The 19,159-nt window shown below is 41.7% G+C and overlaps 2 protein-coding genes across 2 annotated transcripts in view; both read left to right on the forward strand.

Annotated features, from left to right (window-relative positions):
• The window catches only part of PCBD2 (pterin-4 alpha-carbinolamine dehydratase 2), a gene marked incomplete at both ends in the record, with an annotated part of 65,948 nt that extends 59,076 nt beyond the window's left edge, over positions 1–6,872 (forward strand). Inside the window, 2 exons of the mRNA XM_080713333.1 lie at positions 5,346–5,426; positions 6,777–6,872. Of these exons, the coding sequence (XP_080569459.1) occupies positions 5,346–5,426; positions 6,777–6,872 (177 nt within the window). The remainder of the gene's footprint in view (positions 1–5,345; positions 5,427–6,776) is intronic.
• A 7,059-nt stretch (positions 6,873–13,931) lies between these two features.
• Positions 13,932–19,159, forward strand: part of CATSPER3 (cation channel sperm associated 3) — a gene marked incomplete at both ends in the record, with an annotated part of 24,473 nt that continues 19,245 nt past the window's right edge. Inside the window, 2 exons of the mRNA XM_080713458.1 lie at positions 13,932–13,936; positions 16,502–16,655. Coding sequence (XP_080569584.1) covers positions 13,932–13,936; positions 16,502–16,655 — 159 coding nt within the window. The remainder of the gene's footprint in view (positions 13,937–16,501; positions 16,656–19,159) is intronic.

The raw sequence follows: 19,159 nt of genomic DNA on the forward strand, positions 1-19,159 counted from the left end.
CTTGGTAGGTGTTGCTCCTTTTACTTCTTCTTCTTTTTTTTGACAGGTCTGGGTATGGAACCCAGGGGCATTCGACCTCTGAGCTACACCCCCTGCCCTATTTTTTATTCTTCATTTTGAAACAGGGTCTCACTAAGTTGCGGAGGGCCTCACTAAGTAGCTGAGGCTGTCCGTGAACCGCGATCCTCTGGTCTCAGCCTCCTAAATGCTGGGATTACAAGCATGAGCCACCACGCCCAGCTTACTCCTTTGACTTCTAATGTTGAATGTTGGTATGTGAAAGTTTGAAGTCAACAGATACTTTTTATCCTTAAATATAAACTCATCTTTTTCACTAAAAAATGTATTTTTATCTTATAAGTTTACTAACTTTACTATGACATGTAGATATGGCTGAATTCTTGCAATGTACAGATTTAAGTCTCTTTTTTTTTCTTTTTTTTTTTTGAGGTACTGGGGATGGAACCCAAAGGCATTCTACCTTCAAACTATACCCCCAGCCCTATTTTTTAAAATTCTTTATTTTGAAAAAGGGTCTCACTGAGTTGCAAAGGGCCTCACTAAGTAGCTGAGGCTGTCCATGAACCGCGATCCTCCTGTCTCAGCCTCCGAAATGCTGGGATTACAAGCGTGCACCGGATGTCTGGCTCAGATTTAAATCTTTTACTTCTGGAAATTAAAATTTTTTTTTCAGTACTGGGGATGAAACCCAAGGGGCATTCTACCTCCAAGCTACACCTCCAGCCCTATTTTTAATTCTTTATTTTGAAATAGGGTCTTGGTGGATTTTAAAGGACCTCACTAAGTAGCTGAGACTGGCCACGGACCACAATCCTTCTGTTTCTGCCTCCTGAATGCTGCTTTTACAAGCCCAGCTCTGGAAATTAAAATTCTATCTCCAATTATTCTCTTCTATCTTTTTTGTTCTCTTATGATAGTTAACTTTATGTCAGTTCTTCATTTGTCATATATATATATATATATATATATATATATATATATATATATATAGTGTGTGTGTGTGTGTGTGTGGTGGTGGTGGTGGTGGTGGTGGTGGTGGTGGTGGTGGTGGTGGTGGTGGTGGTGGTACTGGGGTTCCTGGAAACCCTTCTCAAATTGGAGTCTTCATTTTTTTCTCTTTCTTTTTTTTGGTGGTACTGCTTATATGGCTTTTGATTTCTAATTCTTCTAAACTCTTGTCAATTTCTCTTTCGTTTTGCCCATTTTCTTGGTCTTGTCCTTGAAATCTCTTCCTGGGTTGTTACTATCTATTCTGCTTTGAGCTATTTCTAGCTTTCTTTGATGGAATGGTCTTAGAAAGCCATTTAGTAGCTTGAGTTCCTTAGAGTCTAACTGGAGTCCTTATAAACAAGTAGTTAGGGCTATAAAAAGATACTGTTGAAGAAAGAGACAAATTCCTTTTATTATCGTGTGTGTGTGTGTGTGTGTGTGTGTGTGTGTGTGTGTGTGTATTGGGGATTGAGCCCAGAGGCATTCTACCTCTGAGCTCCACCCCCAGGCCTTTTTATTTTCTGTTTTGAAACAGAGTCTTGCTAGGTTTCTGAGAGTCTTGCAATGTTGCTGATACTCTCCTCAAACCTGCTGTCCTCCTGTCGCAACCTCTCAAGTACTGGGATCACAGGCATGTGCCACCATGCCTTGCCTCATTTTTTTTTTTTTTCTTTTTGTGATACTTGGGGTGGAACCCAGGGGCTTTCTACCTCTGGGCTACATCCCAAGACCTATTTTTTTTATATATATATTTTAATTGGAAACAGGGTCTCACTAAGTTGCTGAGAGCCTCACTAAGTAGCTGAGGCTGGCTTTGAACCTGTGCGATCTTTCTGTCTCAGCTTCCCAAGCACTGGGATTACAAGCGTGCGCCACCATGCCCGGCTCATTGTCTTTTTAGTTGGATGTTTGGTCATGTTTCTTCTTTATAATATTCCAGATAGTCAAAATCCCCTTTAAAATTTTGCTTTTTCCCTCTTATCCGCCTCTTCTGAATTCCTTGTAATAGTAGTTCTTATTATTTAAATATATATTTTATAGATGTTTTAAGTTTATAGATTAAAAAATAAATATTTTGGAGATTATTTGGTTCTTTTGTGCAGAAGGAGAATTGTGGAATTGTCTCTTAGCCCCCAGAGAGGATCAAGTATTCTTTTTCCTAAGTAAGAATTACAACTAAATCCTGTGTAATGGTTTATTGGGCTTTGATATTTTTGTAAATGGGAATATTATGTGACAGTTGAAGGGAAATGTGCAAAGCTGAGTAAAATACAAATTTGGATGGTTTTTGGATGTGCACTTAAAAAAAAGTATTATATTTAGATATGGCAGATAACCTTTTCTCTGATCAACATGCCCTTTAAGCTATAGGAGTTCCCTTTTAAGCCCCATGTCCATGGTGGAGTATATTTCGCTACCATGTGGATAGCTTGTTGGTAGTCCAAGGTTTGAGCAGCCCTCTGGCTATGACCACTCCATCCATTTGCTCTTAGGAAATGGTAAAGGATTCTTGGCATCTTTGGATCATATAGGAGGACATGGTTTAAAGAAATGTGGCCACAGGACTTAAGAATTTGAGCAGTGTCTGCTGTCCACATAATTTCTTGCCATTAAGCTGTTTCCCAGTCAGGATGCAACAGGGCGTTACTTCACAGTATAGACAGAACCTGACTGGTCGAGGTGTGTGGGTCTGCATTTGTGACAAATGGAGAAAGGAAAGACTCATTGTCCAGGGAGATGGCAGCTGAATCTCGGAGTCTCAGGCCTATGGGAAAGCTTTTCACGGCCCACTGTAGTCGGTGAGGTTTGTCTTATGCCTCTGGACCAGAGGAAGCTGTGGCACCACCGTGCTCCATCCCTGCTTTTCCATTCTGTGCCTAGGACTGGCTGTGCTGTGTGCCTTTGCTTACCTTACATCATTTCTTTCTTTCTTTCTTTCTTTCTTTCTTTCTTTCTTTCTTTCTTTCTTTCTTTCTTTCTTTCTTTCTTTCTTTCTTTTTTTGGTGGTACTGGGGTTCCTGGAAGCCCTTCTACCTCCTGGCTACACTCCCAGACCTGTTTTGTATATTTTTTTATTTGGAAACAGGGTCTCTGAAACCAGTGAGGCTGGCTTCGAACCAGTGCGATCCTCCTGTCTCCGCCTCCCAAGCGCGGGGATTACCAGCATGTGCCACCACGCCCGGTATAATACTTTAATTTTAAAGTTGATAATACTTGTAAACTTGGTAAAATTATCATTTTACCAACAAGAAAACTGAGGCTTGGAGCTAAGTCACACGACAGTAAAATGGTAAAGTCAGAATTTGAATCCAGGACTCCCTGACTCAAAAGGCCAGTCCCTCAATGACTATATTATTGTCTGCATATACCTAAGGGGCATATTGATCAAAGAAAAAGCATATACCATGTTTAAATGCAATTTATTATTATTTATTTGTTCATTGCAGTACTGGGGATTGAGCCCAGGGGCAGTCTCCTGCAGCCTTATTTTATTTCTTACTTTGAAACAAGGTCTCACTAAGATGGAGAGGGCTTTGCATTTTTGAGCTGTCCTCTAACCTGCAGTCCTCCTGTCTCAGCCTCCCAAGTACTGAGATTACAAGGTGTGTCACCATGGCCAGCTCTAAATGCAATTTCTTTTTAAAAAGCACACATCAACAACCATCCAAATTTGTATTATTTCACCTCTTCTAAGGCTAAATAAGAATACCACAATGTAGGGCAGAGTAGAAATTCTCATCTACATCATTTAATACAGGTTAACTCAGGGTTTGAATAATTAAAACAGACTTTCCCACCTACTTGTACCTCCATGAAATCTAGAGACTCAGATGAGCTGAGAAGGGCTGAGAGTGAATGTTGTTATTCCACAGATCATTTCGTACATAGTTAAATAGATTTTGCTTGAACTTTTTTCTTTTTTTTTCTTCTTTTTTGTGGGTCTGGGGATGGAACCCAGGGGCATTTGACCTGCGAGCTACACCCCCTGCCCTATTTTTTTATTTTTTATCTTTGAAACAGGGTCTCACTGAGTTGCAGAGGGCCTCACTAAGTAGCTGAGGCTGTCCGCGAACCGCGATCCTCCGGTCTCAGCTTCTTAAATGCTGGGATTACAAGCGTGCGCCACCACGCCCGGCTTGAATTTCTTTTTTCTAATGGGGAAAACTTTGTTCTTAAATGTCCAGATGGAGACCTTTATCCCAAATAAAGAAATAGGAATCCTAGGGGTGATGCAGAACTGTTTAAAACGGCGCTGCTCACATTTCTCATGGTCAGTGAGGAAATGTCATTTGGCGACCCCAGACGTAGCTCAACTAACATCATATTGTTTTTTTCTGGATGGAGTAATGCAGGTAAGTATTGATTTCAGTGGGTGTAAAGGGCACTGCCCTGTGAATTCCCCCATAACTTTGTAATTAACCTGCCCCTACCATAGCTTTATCATGTATTTTTGCCTTCTGCACACAAGAGACAGACTTCTCCTATTTTTTGTATTTAACCTCATAAAAATTTGAAAGTTTTCAAGCAAGAGAGAGAGAGAGAGAGAGAGAGAGAGCGAGAGCGAGAGAGAGAGAGAGAGAGAGAGAGAGAGGAACACGCTTTCCTCTCTGAGAGTAAGTTTGCCCTTGTCCTGGTTTCCACTTCCCTGCAGTGGCGGGCAGCCTGGCTGCGCAGGCTCAGTGTTCTCCAGTCCGCCAGCTTGCCTTCTGCCCTGAGGCTGACTCAGGGCACCTCTGAGCATCAGTGTGGGGCAGCCACCAGAACCAGAGCAGGCAATCTGATCTTTTTGTTTTATTCTAGAACACAGTGGAAAGAGTCCTTCATTCCCTCCACCCTTGCCTGAGAGGTGGGGGAAGGCAGCGGGTCATTTCTGGTGGCGTTTTGTTCAAGTCACACTTGGAAGACCTCTTTTCACAGTCTTATGGTTGATGCCCTAGAACCCCGTCACTAAAAACAAAGGGGACAGAACTGCGAGTAAAGCGACCCCTGCGATCTGGGGCCAGTAGTGAGACCCAGGGCACTGGGTTGAAGGAAATTATTCCTGTGCTATTCAGAGTCTCGTCTGGAGGACAATTAAAAAGTCCAGACAGGTCACTGGGTGAGACCAATTTCCTGGTTTGTTTATTTGAGCCCGATTGTTTTCACTACTGGGCAGCAGGGCAGTCTGCCGCACCATTGCTCCAGGCCTGCAGAGAGCAGTCCTTTCATTTCTGATTTCTCCAGCCTTCCCTGAGGATCCTGGCGTGTCTATCTGATTGGATTGCTTTGGAGTCTTTCTCAGGCCCAGGGCGGAGGAAAGAGTCAGTAACTCCTCTTAATTTCATCTTATATAGGCCTTTGGCTTTATGTCCCGAGTTGCCCTGCAAGCAGAGAAGATGAATCACCACCCAGAATGGTTCAACGTGTACAACAAGGTAAGAATTGCCTTATTGTGGGATCACTTTATTTCTTAATTAATTTCTTCCTTGTCATCTTTACAGATAAATGTCATTGTGCTTAAGAAAGTATTCTCTTAATCTTTCCCTCAGAATCCCTGTGTTTTATTGCTAAGCACAATTTCAGGCCTGTTCATAAGGTCAGTTAAAGTCCTTTATTTTCATGCATGTCTTCCAACGACACTAATACAAGAAAGTTGTGCCAAACTAAGTTCCTGGATTAAACTTGAGTAGCAACCATGCAGGTAAATTGTTTAATTGAAAGTAATTTATTGAGCTGGGCGTGGTGGTGCACACTTGTTATCCCAGTACTTGGGAGGCTGAGACAGGAGGATCGCAGGTTCACACCCAGCCTCAGCTACTTAGTGAGGTTGGGAGTGTAGCTCAGAGGTAGAATGCTCCTGGGTTCAGCCCCCAGTTACACACACACACACACACACACACAGTAATTTATTTTTAAAAATGCTAGCAAATATGATAAGCATGGCTTTAATTATCTCATTGAAACAAATTTTTCTCAGGAACTGTACTTTATGTAACAACTGTTTACTAAATTCTGATTCTCTACCCCCAAAAGTTCTGGATCCTCAGACAAAGGGAAGTCTAAAAAGTTTTAGAGGTTACAGTGAGAAGAATTATGTCCCCTCAAAAATATCCTTACCTTTATGGTTATGCCATTAGTAATGTCTTACCATCTAGGCTTCTGTGGTTTATTTTTTTTATTTTTTTGGAAATCTTCTTTGAAAAAAGATAGAATTTTATCATTCTTAGGATTTTTTTTTTTAATAACTCAAGCACTTCCATACTAGGATACAATTTTCTTTCCTCGTTTCTTCTCTTTGCCTATAATTTTACTTTTGCTTTTTAACCAATTTGTCAAGAAGTAATGTTTCATACATACTCCCTTCTCTAATTTGGAATTGTGCTTTTTTTAAACATCACTGCTAAGATATTACATTTGATAGCTTGGTTTTTCTCAGTGGCCTGAAAATAGTCAGTGTAATTAAAATAATGAGAGTTAAAATGGAATCTCAGTCTCTCCCCCACCCCCAGCAAACTAGATTTGAGATTCTGGCAGCTGCCTTTCCTCGTTGTGTGAGAGAACCTTTTGTCCTGGGTGGCTGCTGGGCCTGTTTTGATGGAGACTCTACCTTTGGAACTAATGGATTTTGAAAATGCTATGTTTATCGTTCATGATATAATATTTTCTAAATAATGTACTCCACCCAATTCTCAAATAAGAATGTTGGGTGACTGATTTATGTACCACCCAAGGAGGATTCATGCCTTCTAGCTCAGGGCTCTAACAACTGCTTTCCTCTTTCTTAGGTCCAGATCACTCTCACCTCTCATAACTGTGGTGGACTGACCAAGAAAGATGTGAAACTGGCCAAGTTTATTGAGAGAGCAGCTGCTTCTATGTGATTTCTTCCAAAATGCATGTAAAATCTTAAAGATTCCTGCAGTGTATTTTGAAAGCAATTTACATGAACAAATTAAGCTGTAAATTAATTTACCACTGTATATTTTGTATAATCAGTATTGAAAATACAAAATGATTTAAACATGCGTCTGAAGTACTTTTTATTACATCTACTCATAGACATAATAGAAACCAACCCAGGTAATTATATTAATAATATTTTAAAAAGAGAAATGGCATTCTTTATTGTTTTTGTAGTACTAGGGATGGAACCCAGGGGCATTCTACCTCTGAGAGACACTTCAAACCCTATTTTTTATTCTCTTTATTTTAAAACAGGGTCTCTGAGTTGCAAAGGGCCTCACTAAGTAGCTGAGGCTGTCCTTGAACCTTGATCCTCCTGTCTCAGCCTCCCAAATGCTGGGAGTGAGGCACCATGCCTGGCTAAGAAATGGCATTCTTAAAGGCCACAAACTGGGATGGGGAAATATTCACATGTTTTATTACTCAGGAATTCAAAATCAAGACGACTTTATAAATGAGTGTTGAGGAATGATGCACTCTGCAGATCACGGTCTTACCCTCATATAGTAATTCTTATGAAGCTAAAAAGAGATTTGAATTTTAGCTGCTGTTACCACCGAAGTCACACAAATGACAAAACTGAGTTACTTTTCAGACAGAGTTGAAGAGGACAAGTGTCTCACCCGTGGCTTCCATCAAGATGTGGTAGTACAAAGACAAGTCATAGTGACCCCTCACCATGCCACCGGGTTGGAGGAACGGTGGGTGTGTTCTGAACCCGGAACTGGGGCCACAGCTTCACACTTAACAGGGTTCACCTTTGTAAGACACCTTACTTCAGAGATGGGGGAATCATCACAGCAATAAACACACCTTCCCTTCACCCCATTCTCCTCCCCAAACCTGGGAAGTCGTGGGGACGGGGCAAGGATGCTGAGCCCTCTGAGGCTGGTTCTCTTAGCTGGGAAGAGGCAGCTATGGTCAGTTGGTCCTGTGGGTGAGAGTGTGGGGGAGGACAAGAGGGGACAAGAGGGGGACAGTCACCAAGACCCTGTGGATGTGGGTAGGGGGGCTTAACCCTGGAACTTATGTTTTTTAGACTTTTTCAGAGGAAATGGCAAGACTATGCTTGTTTTTTTTTTTCTTTCTTTTGGTGGTACTAGGGTTCCTAGAAGCCCTTCCACCTCCGGGATACACTCCCACGGGCTACACTCCCAGACCTTTTTTTTTTTTTAACTTTTTTTTATGTGGAAACAGGGTCTCTTAAGCCAGCACGGCTAGCTCGAAACAAGCGCGATCCTCCTGTCTCCACCTCCCAAGCACGGGGATTACAATGGCTGTGTTAACATTCACCACATGCAGTGTAGAGCAGAAAGCACTCAATGGCTTGGGTGTGCCACCACGCCCGGCAAGACTATGTTTTTATAAACTCTTTCCTATATTGTAGGTTTGGAATTTTTTAATTTTTTTATTTTTAATTTTTTAATTTTTGCGGGTCTGAGGTAGAACCCAGGGGCATTCAACCTCTGAGCTACACCCCCTGCCCTATTTTTTAAAAATTCTTTTTATTTTGAAACCGGGTCTCACTGAGTTGCAAAGGGCCTCACTAGGTAGCTGAGGCTGTCCGCGAACCACGATCCTCCGGTCTCAGCCTCCCGAATGCTGGGATTACAAGCGTGCACCACGATGTTTGGCTAGGTTTGGAATTTTTATATACTTTATTACCAAAGAGTTTTAGTTCACTGCTTCAATTCTTACATTAATTTTTTAAACATGAAAGCATTCATGTATGTATGTGTATATGCATGTATGTATATATGTATATGTATTTTTGTGGCACTGGGATTGAACCCAGGGACATTCTACCTCTGATCTATACCCCCAGCCCAATTTTATTTTTATTTTGAAACAGGTTAGCGAGAGTCTCAATATTTGCTGAGACTGGCCTCGAACCTGCAATCCTTCTGTCTCAGCCTCCCACTACTGGGATTGTAAGCATGTGCCACCATACCTGGCACATGAAAATATTTAAACATATTCAAAAATAGAAATAGCACATTGAGCCCTTACATATTGATCACATAGATATAATTACCAAGATTTTGTCCAGTTCTTTCATATAATCCCATTTCTATTTTCTTGGCTAAACTATTCAAAAGTACACCCCAGGTCGTGTATCATTTTATCTCTGGGTTCTTCAGTAAGCATCTCTAGGAAAATGTGATCATTGTCCTACATAAACCACAATGCCATTGTATCTAACAACATAAACCATGATTCTCTGGCACCACCTAATACTCAGGCTAAGTCATATTTCTCTGAAGGTCAAAGATATCTTTGGATATAATTTTCTTCTAGTTAAGAACCGCATGAAGTCTACCCATCACATCTGGTTGCTGTGTCTCTTTACTCTCTTTTAACCTAGAGCAAACAACTCTTCTTTGCTCACCGTTGTCCCATGTAATTAACTAATACATGTGGGCCAGTTGCCCTGTAGAATCTTCTGCCTCTGGACTTGTTTCCTGTGGCGTCGGTTAACTTGTTCTGCTCCACCATGAATGGAACCCTTTCCCCCTGTTTTGAATGTAAGTCTGCAAGGCTGGACTTGATGGCTGTGTTAGCATTCACCACATGCAGCGTAGAGCAGAAAGCACTCAATGGCTCATAATTACAGTGGTCAAGACCCAGTTACTGATTAGCATCTATGTAAGAGTTTGACCTAAGGTCCATGTTAAGGGGTGTTGTATCTATTGAAACACATAGATTTTACTATAAAGAATCAAAGACCCTGTATCAGAAGTCCCTGGAAATACTCATTGTATTACAGAAAAATCTCCAGACTTGCTTCAAGTGACCGGCTTTGCAACTTGAAAACATTGTCAGGGTTGAAGGCCTCCAAGTTCTTGTCTACATGATGACAGTGGTTTCTCTGATGGGGTACACTTTGGTTTCCCTCCATTTTCTTCCTAAATAATTACTGGAATAAAGGGGAGTTAAATAGACATTACCTATGACCTGCATAGAAAAAAGAAACAAGCCAGGGCCATCATACTTGTTCTTTTCTAAAATGAAGGTAATGAGAGTTATAAATGTTACTTTGTGTGTGTGTGTGTTTCACTGGGGATTGAATTTAGAGACATTCTACCTCCAAGCTAAACCCACATCCCCCTTTATTATTTTTATATTTATTTATTTATTTATTTATTTATTTATTTATTTATTTATTTGATGGTACTGGGGATGTAACCCAGGGGTCTTCTACCTCCGGGCTACACTCCCAGACGTATTTTATATTTTATTTGGAAACGGGGTCTCTTAAGCCAGCTGAGGCTGGCTTTGAACCATGCCCAGCTCTATTTTTTTATTTTTTGCAGTACTAGGGATGGAACCCAGGAGCATTCTACCTCTGAGCTACTCTTCATTCCTATTTTTTATTCTTTATTTTGAAACAAGGTCTCACTAGGTAGCTGAGGCCGTCTGCACACTGTGAACCTCCTGTCTCAGCCTCCCAAGTACTAGGATTACAAGCATGCACCACCATGGCTGGCCACAGCCCCCTTAAAATGTTTTTTTTGTTTTGTTTTGAAATGGGGTCTTGCTCCATTGCTGAGGCAGGCCTTGAACCTGCGATCCTCCTGTCTTAAACTCCTGAGTACTGGATTACAGGTATGTGCCACCATATCTAGCTATAATGGTGACTTTCCGACACTGGTATTATTAGAAAAATCTTTGGATAAATAGAGTAAGCATGGTTAATTATGTTTTTACTATAGGCAGAAAGCAGCACCCTGTATGTTGTATTTGAAATAAGCCTGACCCCCATCAATGTATTGAAGAGTAGGACTACAGAGTTAGCATGGAACGGTATGTATATGTTCTAATTCAGCATTGGTGGCGCACGCTTGTAATCCCAGTACTTGGGAGGCTGAGACAGGAGGATTGTGGTTCATGGCCAGCCTCAGTGACTTAGTGAGACCCTATTTCAAAGATAAAGAACAAAATTTAGGGCTGGGAGTGTAGCTCAGAGGTAGAATGCCTGTGGGTTCAATCCCCAGTACTAAAAAAAGTATACAAGTTGAACTTTTAGTTTTGTAAAAGTTCCTATGGAACATCAAGAGCTGTAATAGGGTTTGGCTATTACAATAGGTGAGCTTTGTATTTCAACACCACTTACTTGGGACTATAAAATAATAACTCTGGCTAGATGACCTCAGAGTCCCCAAGCGGCCATTGCTGCTGATGGCCAGCTACAGTGGAGGCTGTGCTGCCCGGGCCGGGCACTGTGGGCTGCTTCTCATCCCAGGACGCCTGTCCTGTCCACCTGCGTGTGAGGAGATGTGGATGAGCAGGAGGCCCTGCATACGCTTGTCACCTCTGAAGTCCTGCAGCTTTCCACTCACACATGGCCTCCCACTCCCAGACTGTCTTCATCAGTGAATGAGACACCTGTCAGCTGTGGTGGGCTGTGCTGATGTGGTCCACTAAGAACAACTGGGCTGTTGTCTGCTTCTTTCAGCTGGCTATCTTTTTCCAAGCACCGGGAAAGAATTATTATTATTATTTTTATTTTTATTGATACTAGGGATTGAACTTGGGGACATTCTACCTCTGAGCTATACCCCTAATACTTTCTATTTTGAAACAGAGTCTCGTTAAGTTGCTGAGAGTCTAAGTTCCTGAGGCTGGCTTCAAAGCTGTGATTTTCCTGTGATTTTCAGCCTCCCAAGTACTAGGGATTACAGGCTTGTGCCACCATGCTCAGCTAAAAAGAACTCTTTACATTTTAATCTCTTTTCTTCCCAGAATTGTGCTTAGGTGCATAAAGAAGGAAGACACCTTTGAGAAGTCAGCCTTTGGGATCCTGCAGGTGAAGTTCTACTGTGCCCAGCCAGTTGAATGAGCACAGGATGTCCAACACCATCAGTTTTATGTTCTTACAGCCCACATTCATTGAAGGCCTTTTGGGTCTAAGGCACTTTACATGGGGCAGGTGGGAATGGAGATGGAGAACTGACTCCGTTCTCTGGCAGCAACTGCTGCAGGAGGCCGCTGTGGGCAGGTTGGGCAGGAAACCCTGTGCACTGAGAGGTTAATCACAGAAGGTGATAGGAATTACAGGCGGAGCTGAGCCCGGAGGGATAGAAAGCAGGACTTTTCCCCTGGGGATAGTAATCAAAGCGATTCTTAAAGCTTGCTGTTGATTCTGCGTGCGTGTGTGTGTGTGTGTGTGTGTGTGTGTGTGTGTATGTGCGCGCGCGTGCCACTGGGGAATGAACCTCTGAGCTCTACCCCAGCCCTTTTTATTTTTTATTTTGAAACAAGGTCTCAGTTGCTGAGGCTGGACTCGAACCTGCAAACTTCCTGTTTCAACCTCCCAAGTACTAGGATTATAGGTGTGCACCCCTGTGCCTTGTTGGTTTGTTTTTAATTAGTAGACGACAATGATATCCTTAGGAGGCACAGTGTGATATTTTGATACATTTATACATTGGATAGTGATGAACTCTGGATACTTAGGTTATCTGTCATTTCATTTCTTTGTGAGGAGAACCTTCAAAATCCTCTCTTCTATTTTGAGTAATATGAGCTGTAATCACCCTCTGTATAATAGAACACCCCAGAACTACTTCCTCTTGTGTGGCTGGGCGTGAATAATATGTTATTCCAGTTCAGTACATTGGTTGCCTACAAGAGTATTTTTCTACCAAGAATGCACACATACACTTGTTTTAGAATCACAGTGATGCAGAGATGACAGTTGTCTTGTTTTCTTATGGTCCAAGAACTTAGGTTTCCAGGAAATTGACCAGTTTAGCCACTAAACATTTAATATAACACATGACTATGTAAATTTCCCTGTCTTGATTTGCCTTGAAAGCCAAAGAAATTAGGAGGAAGGTATATTAATCCTGAGAGTTGAACAGAGCAAAAATCCCTTTATCTCTTATCTTAAAACATCTCTAGCTCCTTGGCCTTACTCTGTTGAGGAGGCCCAGTGCACACACCTGTGCCTGCCACCGGGCGCCGCGCAGGCCAGTGTTACCCTCACCGCGCCTCCTGCTTCTTTAGTCCTAGCCTCAAATGCATCACAATCTTGGCTCAACCGCCCCAGCAGAGGTTCCCAGTGCTGGTCCTGAATGTGTTCTCTCGCTCTCAAGACTTCAGAGAATTTTGCTTTTTCCTCTTGCATGACCCGTAACTTCTTTTTCTTCAGTACTGGGGATTAAACCCAGGGGCCTTCTACTTCAACCCATACCCCAAGTCCCACCTCCCTACTGCCATTTGTAAAAACTTTGAAACAGGGTCCCACTAAGTTGCTGAGGCTGGCCTTGAACCTGTGCTCTTCCTGTCTCAGCCTTATAACTACTGGAATTACAGACATATACCTCTAGCAACTTTTAACTCTTTGAACACACTATTAAGATCCTTTGTCCCCCCAGATGGGCTTTTTTTTTTTTTCATGGTACTAGGGGTGGAACCCAGGGGCATTTTACTTCTGAGCTACACCCCCAGCCCTATTTTTTATTCTTTATTTGGAAACAGGGTCTCACTGAGTTGCAAAGGGCCTCACTAAGTGGCAGCTGAGGCTGTCCAAACCTGGGATCCTCCTGTCTTAGCCTCCCAAATGCTGGGATTACAAGCATGTCCCACCATACCCGGCAGATGGGCACTTCTTGAAGAAGAGTGAACTTCTGGCCTCTTTCTAGTATCTCCCAGATTTTCCCAGGAGCTTCGCTATTGCTGTGTGTACACAAGCTCCATAACTTTCTTGCTGAACTGAAGCACACACAGTCTCCTTGAGAAGAGTCCGTGGCCGGGCTGCCACAGAGCACCCCTCATTGCTGCAGGTTAGTAACGGGCAGAATCCCCCAGAGTGACCTCATAAAGCAAAGATTCCATTTGTGACACTCCTCTTCTGCCTCTTGGATTGATTTCCTTAGACACCGAGGAAATCTCTAAGCGGAGATTTTTAGTTGGACATAAAAGCAAGGAATAAATATTGAAAAATTGGAAAATGTCTCGGCCCTTTCGACAGGATGGCGTGAAAGCTAGTTCCAATTTGCTGTTGAAAGTATCAAAGGCATTCAGTGGGAGACTCAAGACACTTAAGTAAATAGTTTCTATCTTTGTTGTTGGAAATGTGGGAAGGCAGAGTGTGGACTGACCATCTGCTTTCCTGTCTGTCTCTCAGACTGGGTATCCACACTGGTCTGGTTTCTCTGGTTGGTGAGGTTGTCACGCAGTTGCTGACCTAAAGACTGAATGCCTTAGTTTCACTCAGTTTTCTTTTTCTTCCTTTTTTTCTTTCTTTTTTTTTTTTTTTGTGTGTGTGTGGTACTGTGGATGGAACCCAGGGGCAGTCTACCTCCCAGCTACACTCTCAGCCCTGTTTTTTATTCTTTTTTTTTTTTTTTTTTGTGGGTCTGGGGGTGGAACCCAGGGGCATTTGACCTCCGAGCTACACCCCCTGCCCTATTTTTTATTCTTTATTTTGAAACCGGGTCTCACTGAGTTGCGGAGGGCCTCACTAAGTAGCTGAGGCTGTCCCCGAACCGCGATCCTCTGGTCTCAGCCTCCCGAATGCTGGGATTACAAGCGTGCGCCACCACGCCCGGCTTCTGTTTTTTATTCTTTATTTTGAAACAGGGTCTCACCGGGTTGCAAAGGGCCTCACTAAGTAGCTGAGGCTGTCCGCGAACTGGGATTCTCCTGTCTCAGCCTCCTGAATGCTGGGATTACAAGCGGCACCACCACGCCCAGCTTCGTTTATTTGTTTTGACCTTCCTTCCTTCCTTCCTTCCTTTTTCTTTCTTTCTCTTTTCTTTTTGCGGGTCTGGGATGGAAACCAGGGGTATTTGATCCCCGAGCTATACTCCCTGCCCTATTTTTTATTCTTAATTTTGAAACAGGGTCTCACTAAATTGCGGAGAACCTCACTAAGTAGCGGAGGCTGTCCAGGAACCACGATCTTCTGGTCTCAGCCTCCTGAATGCTGGGATTACAAGCGGCACCACCACGCCCAGCTCCGTTTATTTGTTTTGACCTTCCTTCCTTTCTTTTTCTTTCTTTCTCTTTTCTTTTTGCGGGTCTGGGGATGGAAACCAGGGGTATTTGATCCCCGAGCTATACTCCCTGCCCTATTTTTTATTCTTAATTTTGAAACAGGGTCTCACTAAATTGCGGAGAACCTCACTAAGTAGCGGAGGCTGTCCAGGAACCACGATCTTCTGGTCTCAGCCTCCTGAATGCTGGGATTATAAGCGTGCGCTACTGCGCCCGGCTTCCTGGTGGTTTATGAGGATGCCCTATCATACTCTGCTCTTCCGATGACTAAACATTATCATGTCTAAGCTTTGTTAATGTTATGAGAAAAATAATGACTTTACTTTCCATCTGCCTGTTGTTTTGGGAGTTGCTGACCCTTTCCTTCATGCATATTGACTGTGTGCCATTTTCTCAGAGTGTTCAGGTTTCTTTTCTTTCTTATGGTCGAGGTATGAGCATTTTGTATTGGTGATTATTGGTTTTTTATTATTTCTTCTCCTACAGACTGACAAGGTTTAGTTTTGTTTACACCGCATCCCCAGTGCCTTCTGTATTGCCAGCCTGTAGTAGTTGCTACGTGCTCGTTGTTGAATGAGCCGGGTGTGGTGGCGCACACTTGGAATCTCAGGACTTAGGAGTTTGAGACTTAGGAGTTTGAGACTGGAGGATCGTAGGTTCGAGGACAGCCTCAGCAAGTAGTGAGACTCTCATTAACCTAGCGAGCCCCTGTTTCAAAATAAAAGTAAAATAGGCCTTGGAGTACAGCTTGAAGGTAGAACGCACGTGGACTCAATCCCCAGAATCACACACAAAAAATGTGGAAGGAGTAATGTAGTAAATTGCTTCTCTGACTTGAGAAGGAGTGTCCCGTGGGTGGGTATGGTGGCACAAACTTATAATCCCCAAGCTCAGGAGGCTGAGACAGGGGGACCAGAAGTTCAAGGCCAGCCTCAGCAATTCAGCGAGACCCTCAGCAACTTAGTTAAGACCTGTTTCAAAATTAAAAATAAAGTAGGGCTGGGGGTATAGCTCAGAGGTAGAATGCCATTGAATTCAATCCCAACACAACAACAATAATAATGATGATGTAATGACCATTCTTTTTCAGAGGTCCAGGGAGTGAAACCTCTAAGTGGAGACAGACAATGTATATGATCATCATTGTGCATATGATGATCATATACATTTCAATGGTCATTTGTCCAGCGCTCATTGCTGTTTAAAAGTATGTGTGAATTTAGCCAGGCACAGTGGCCCATGCCTGTTATACCAGCACTTGGGAGATTAAGACAGGAGAATCACAGGTTTGAGGACAGCCTCAGCAACTTAGCAATACCCTATTTAAAAAAGTGTTGGGAATATAACTCAGAGGTAGAATGCCCCTGGGTTCCATCCCTAGTACTAAATAAATAAATAAATGAATAAATAAATACAACGAGAATATTGTGAATGTATATTCACAGGAGGGAGGAATGGAACCTGGTCCCTACAAAAAGGTGTGTAGTGTGTGGGCATCTAACTCTGTCGTATGATAACTACCTCTTCTTCACCTTTTTAACAGGAGGAACGATATACATTATCAAGCATTTGTGAAAAAAGTCATAGAGAGTCGTGTCTTTGAAATAATTATGATAAGCACCATCTCACTGAATGCCCTTCTTATGGTCATCTGGACCAATTATAATATAAGATACAACTTGTTCAGAGTTTTTGAGGTAAGCAGAAAAAATGGGCCAATTTTCTTCTGTTTTACCTGCTTTATATCTGAAAATGTCATAAGGAATTAGCAAGACCCTATTTCAAAATAAAAAATAAAAAAGATTGGGGTGTATCCCCAGTAACGAGAGAGAGAGAGAGAGAGAGAGAGAGAGAGAGAGAGAGAGAGAGAGAGAGAGATATGCGCTTCTTACAAGAGAAAAACAGCTATAATGTTGTGAGAGATCAAACCTGAGTCTGAGCAAACTTTGAAAATCATCTTATTTCCTGGAAATATGAAAAACAGAAACACTCTGAGTAGCACTATGAGTGTTCAGTCAACAAAATCCAGACTGGAACATTTTGCAAGTAAAACTATTTGTATTCTTTAACAGATAAATTATAACAAATGGAAAAAGGGACAGGAGATTTAAAAATGATAAATTAAAAATTTTGTGTGTTAATGGTACTGGAGATTGAACCCAGGATCATCTATCTCCAAGCTACACCCCAGCCCTTTTAAACAGGGTCTTGCCCAGAACCGGGGCCTCCCATGAGGCAAGGTCGCTGCTTGAGCCAGTGAGGTTTGGATCAGTCCACTGAGTAGCCAGGCCACTACTGGGGCCGTCAAGAGTGGGATCGGTACTTGCAATGCAGCATGCACAGAGAAATATCACAGAAAATATAAATCAGACGCTTCTCCTAATCAGCAATAACTAGGAGGAAAGGGGCAATAGGAAGAGGTTGAGCTATAGAAAGGGCCCTATAATGAAGCAACTAATGGGACCAATCAGAGGGTATGTAATAGTGGAGGATGGAGCCTCTTTAAAATGCAGGAGGTACATAAACAAATGTATCAAAGTAAATCACCAAAGAAGCGTGGGATGGAGGGAGGGGGAGGTAATGGGATGGGGGCTGGATGAGGGCTAATTGGATGATGTGTGCTTGTATATCCTCTCAAGTCTTGTACTCCAATGTGATTGATAAATGACTACAATGCACCAATTTAAAAAATAAATTAATTAATTTAAAAAAATAAACAGGGTCATGCTGGGTTTAAAACAGAGTCTTGCTAGGTTCCCAAGAGTCTTGCTAAGTTGCAGAGGCTGGCCTTGAACCTATGATCCCCCTATCTCAGCTTCCCAAGTACTGGGGTTACAGGCATCCCCTAACCCAGCTATAAATTAAAATTTTAAAAATTATAAGAGGGCAACACTAATTATTAGTTCTGGGGATGCATAATATTCTATAAAGAAATGCAAGAAAGTAATTACAATAAAAATTCAATTAGGCCAGGTGTGATGGCACACGTTTGTAATGCCAGTACTTGGGAGGCTGAGACAGGAATATCATAGTTTTGAAGCCAGCCTCAGCAGCTTGTGAGAGCCTGTTTCAAAATAAAGAATAAATTAGCCGGGCATGGTGGTGCACCCTTGTAATCCCAGCATTTGGGAGGCTGAGACAGGAGGATTGCGGTTCACAGACAGCCTCAGCTACTTAGTGAGGCCCTCTGCAACTCAGTGAGACCTGGTTTCAAAATAAAGAATAAAAAATAGGGCAGCGGGTGTCGGAAGTCGAATGCCTCTGGGTTCCATCCCCAGACCCACAAAAACAAAACAAAACAAAAAACAAAAACAAAAACAAAGAATAAAAGGGCTGGATGTAGCTCAGTGGCAAGCGCTTGCCTGACAAGTGCACCACCCTGGGTTTGATTCCTAGTCCAAAAAGACAAAGTGAAAAATAAAAATAGGACTGGGTATAGCTTGGAGGTAGAATGCCCCTGGAGTCCTTCATATATATATATATATATATATATATATATATATATATATATATATATATATATATTGCCCAGGCCATGTTTAGTTTTACGGGAGAAGTGAGAAAGGGAGTTGTAACTGAGATGAACACACACTGAGGAGCTTTTGGGATAGATGGCCAAGTTTTTGAGCTGAGTGGTATGTTGATCTTGTAATAATTCACTAGGCTATATATGGTTCTGTGTATTTTGTTTTCTAATAATATATAATATATAATATTATATAATATATTAATATAATATATATTATATATTATAATATATTAATATAATATATATTATATATTATAATATATTAATATAATATAATATATAAAATAATATATAATATATATGTGTATTTTGCTTTATAATAAAAAGCAAAATAGATGGCCAAGTTCTTGAGCCGAGTGGTATGTTGATCTTGTAATAATTAACTAGGCTATACATGGTTCTGTGTATTTTGCTTTATAATAATATATAATATATAATAAATATTATATATTATATTATATATAATAAATATAATATATAATATATAATATGACATATAATAATATATAATATAATATATATGTGTATTTTGCTTTATAATAAAAAGCATAGAATATACTTCATGTATGTTCTGCTGGCCAAAATGTTTAACATCACCATAAAGTGGTGTGCGAGGCAGTGGACGTGGCGGCACACCCACATAACACTTGAAATGTGCAGGGCCACTCAGTG

Source organism: Muscardinus avellanarius (assembly GCF_963383645.1).
Source record: "Muscardinus avellanarius genome assembly, chromosome: 1".
NCBI classification, from domain to species: domain Eukaryota; kingdom Metazoa; phylum Chordata; class Mammalia; order Rodentia; family Gliridae; genus Muscardinus; species Muscardinus avellanarius.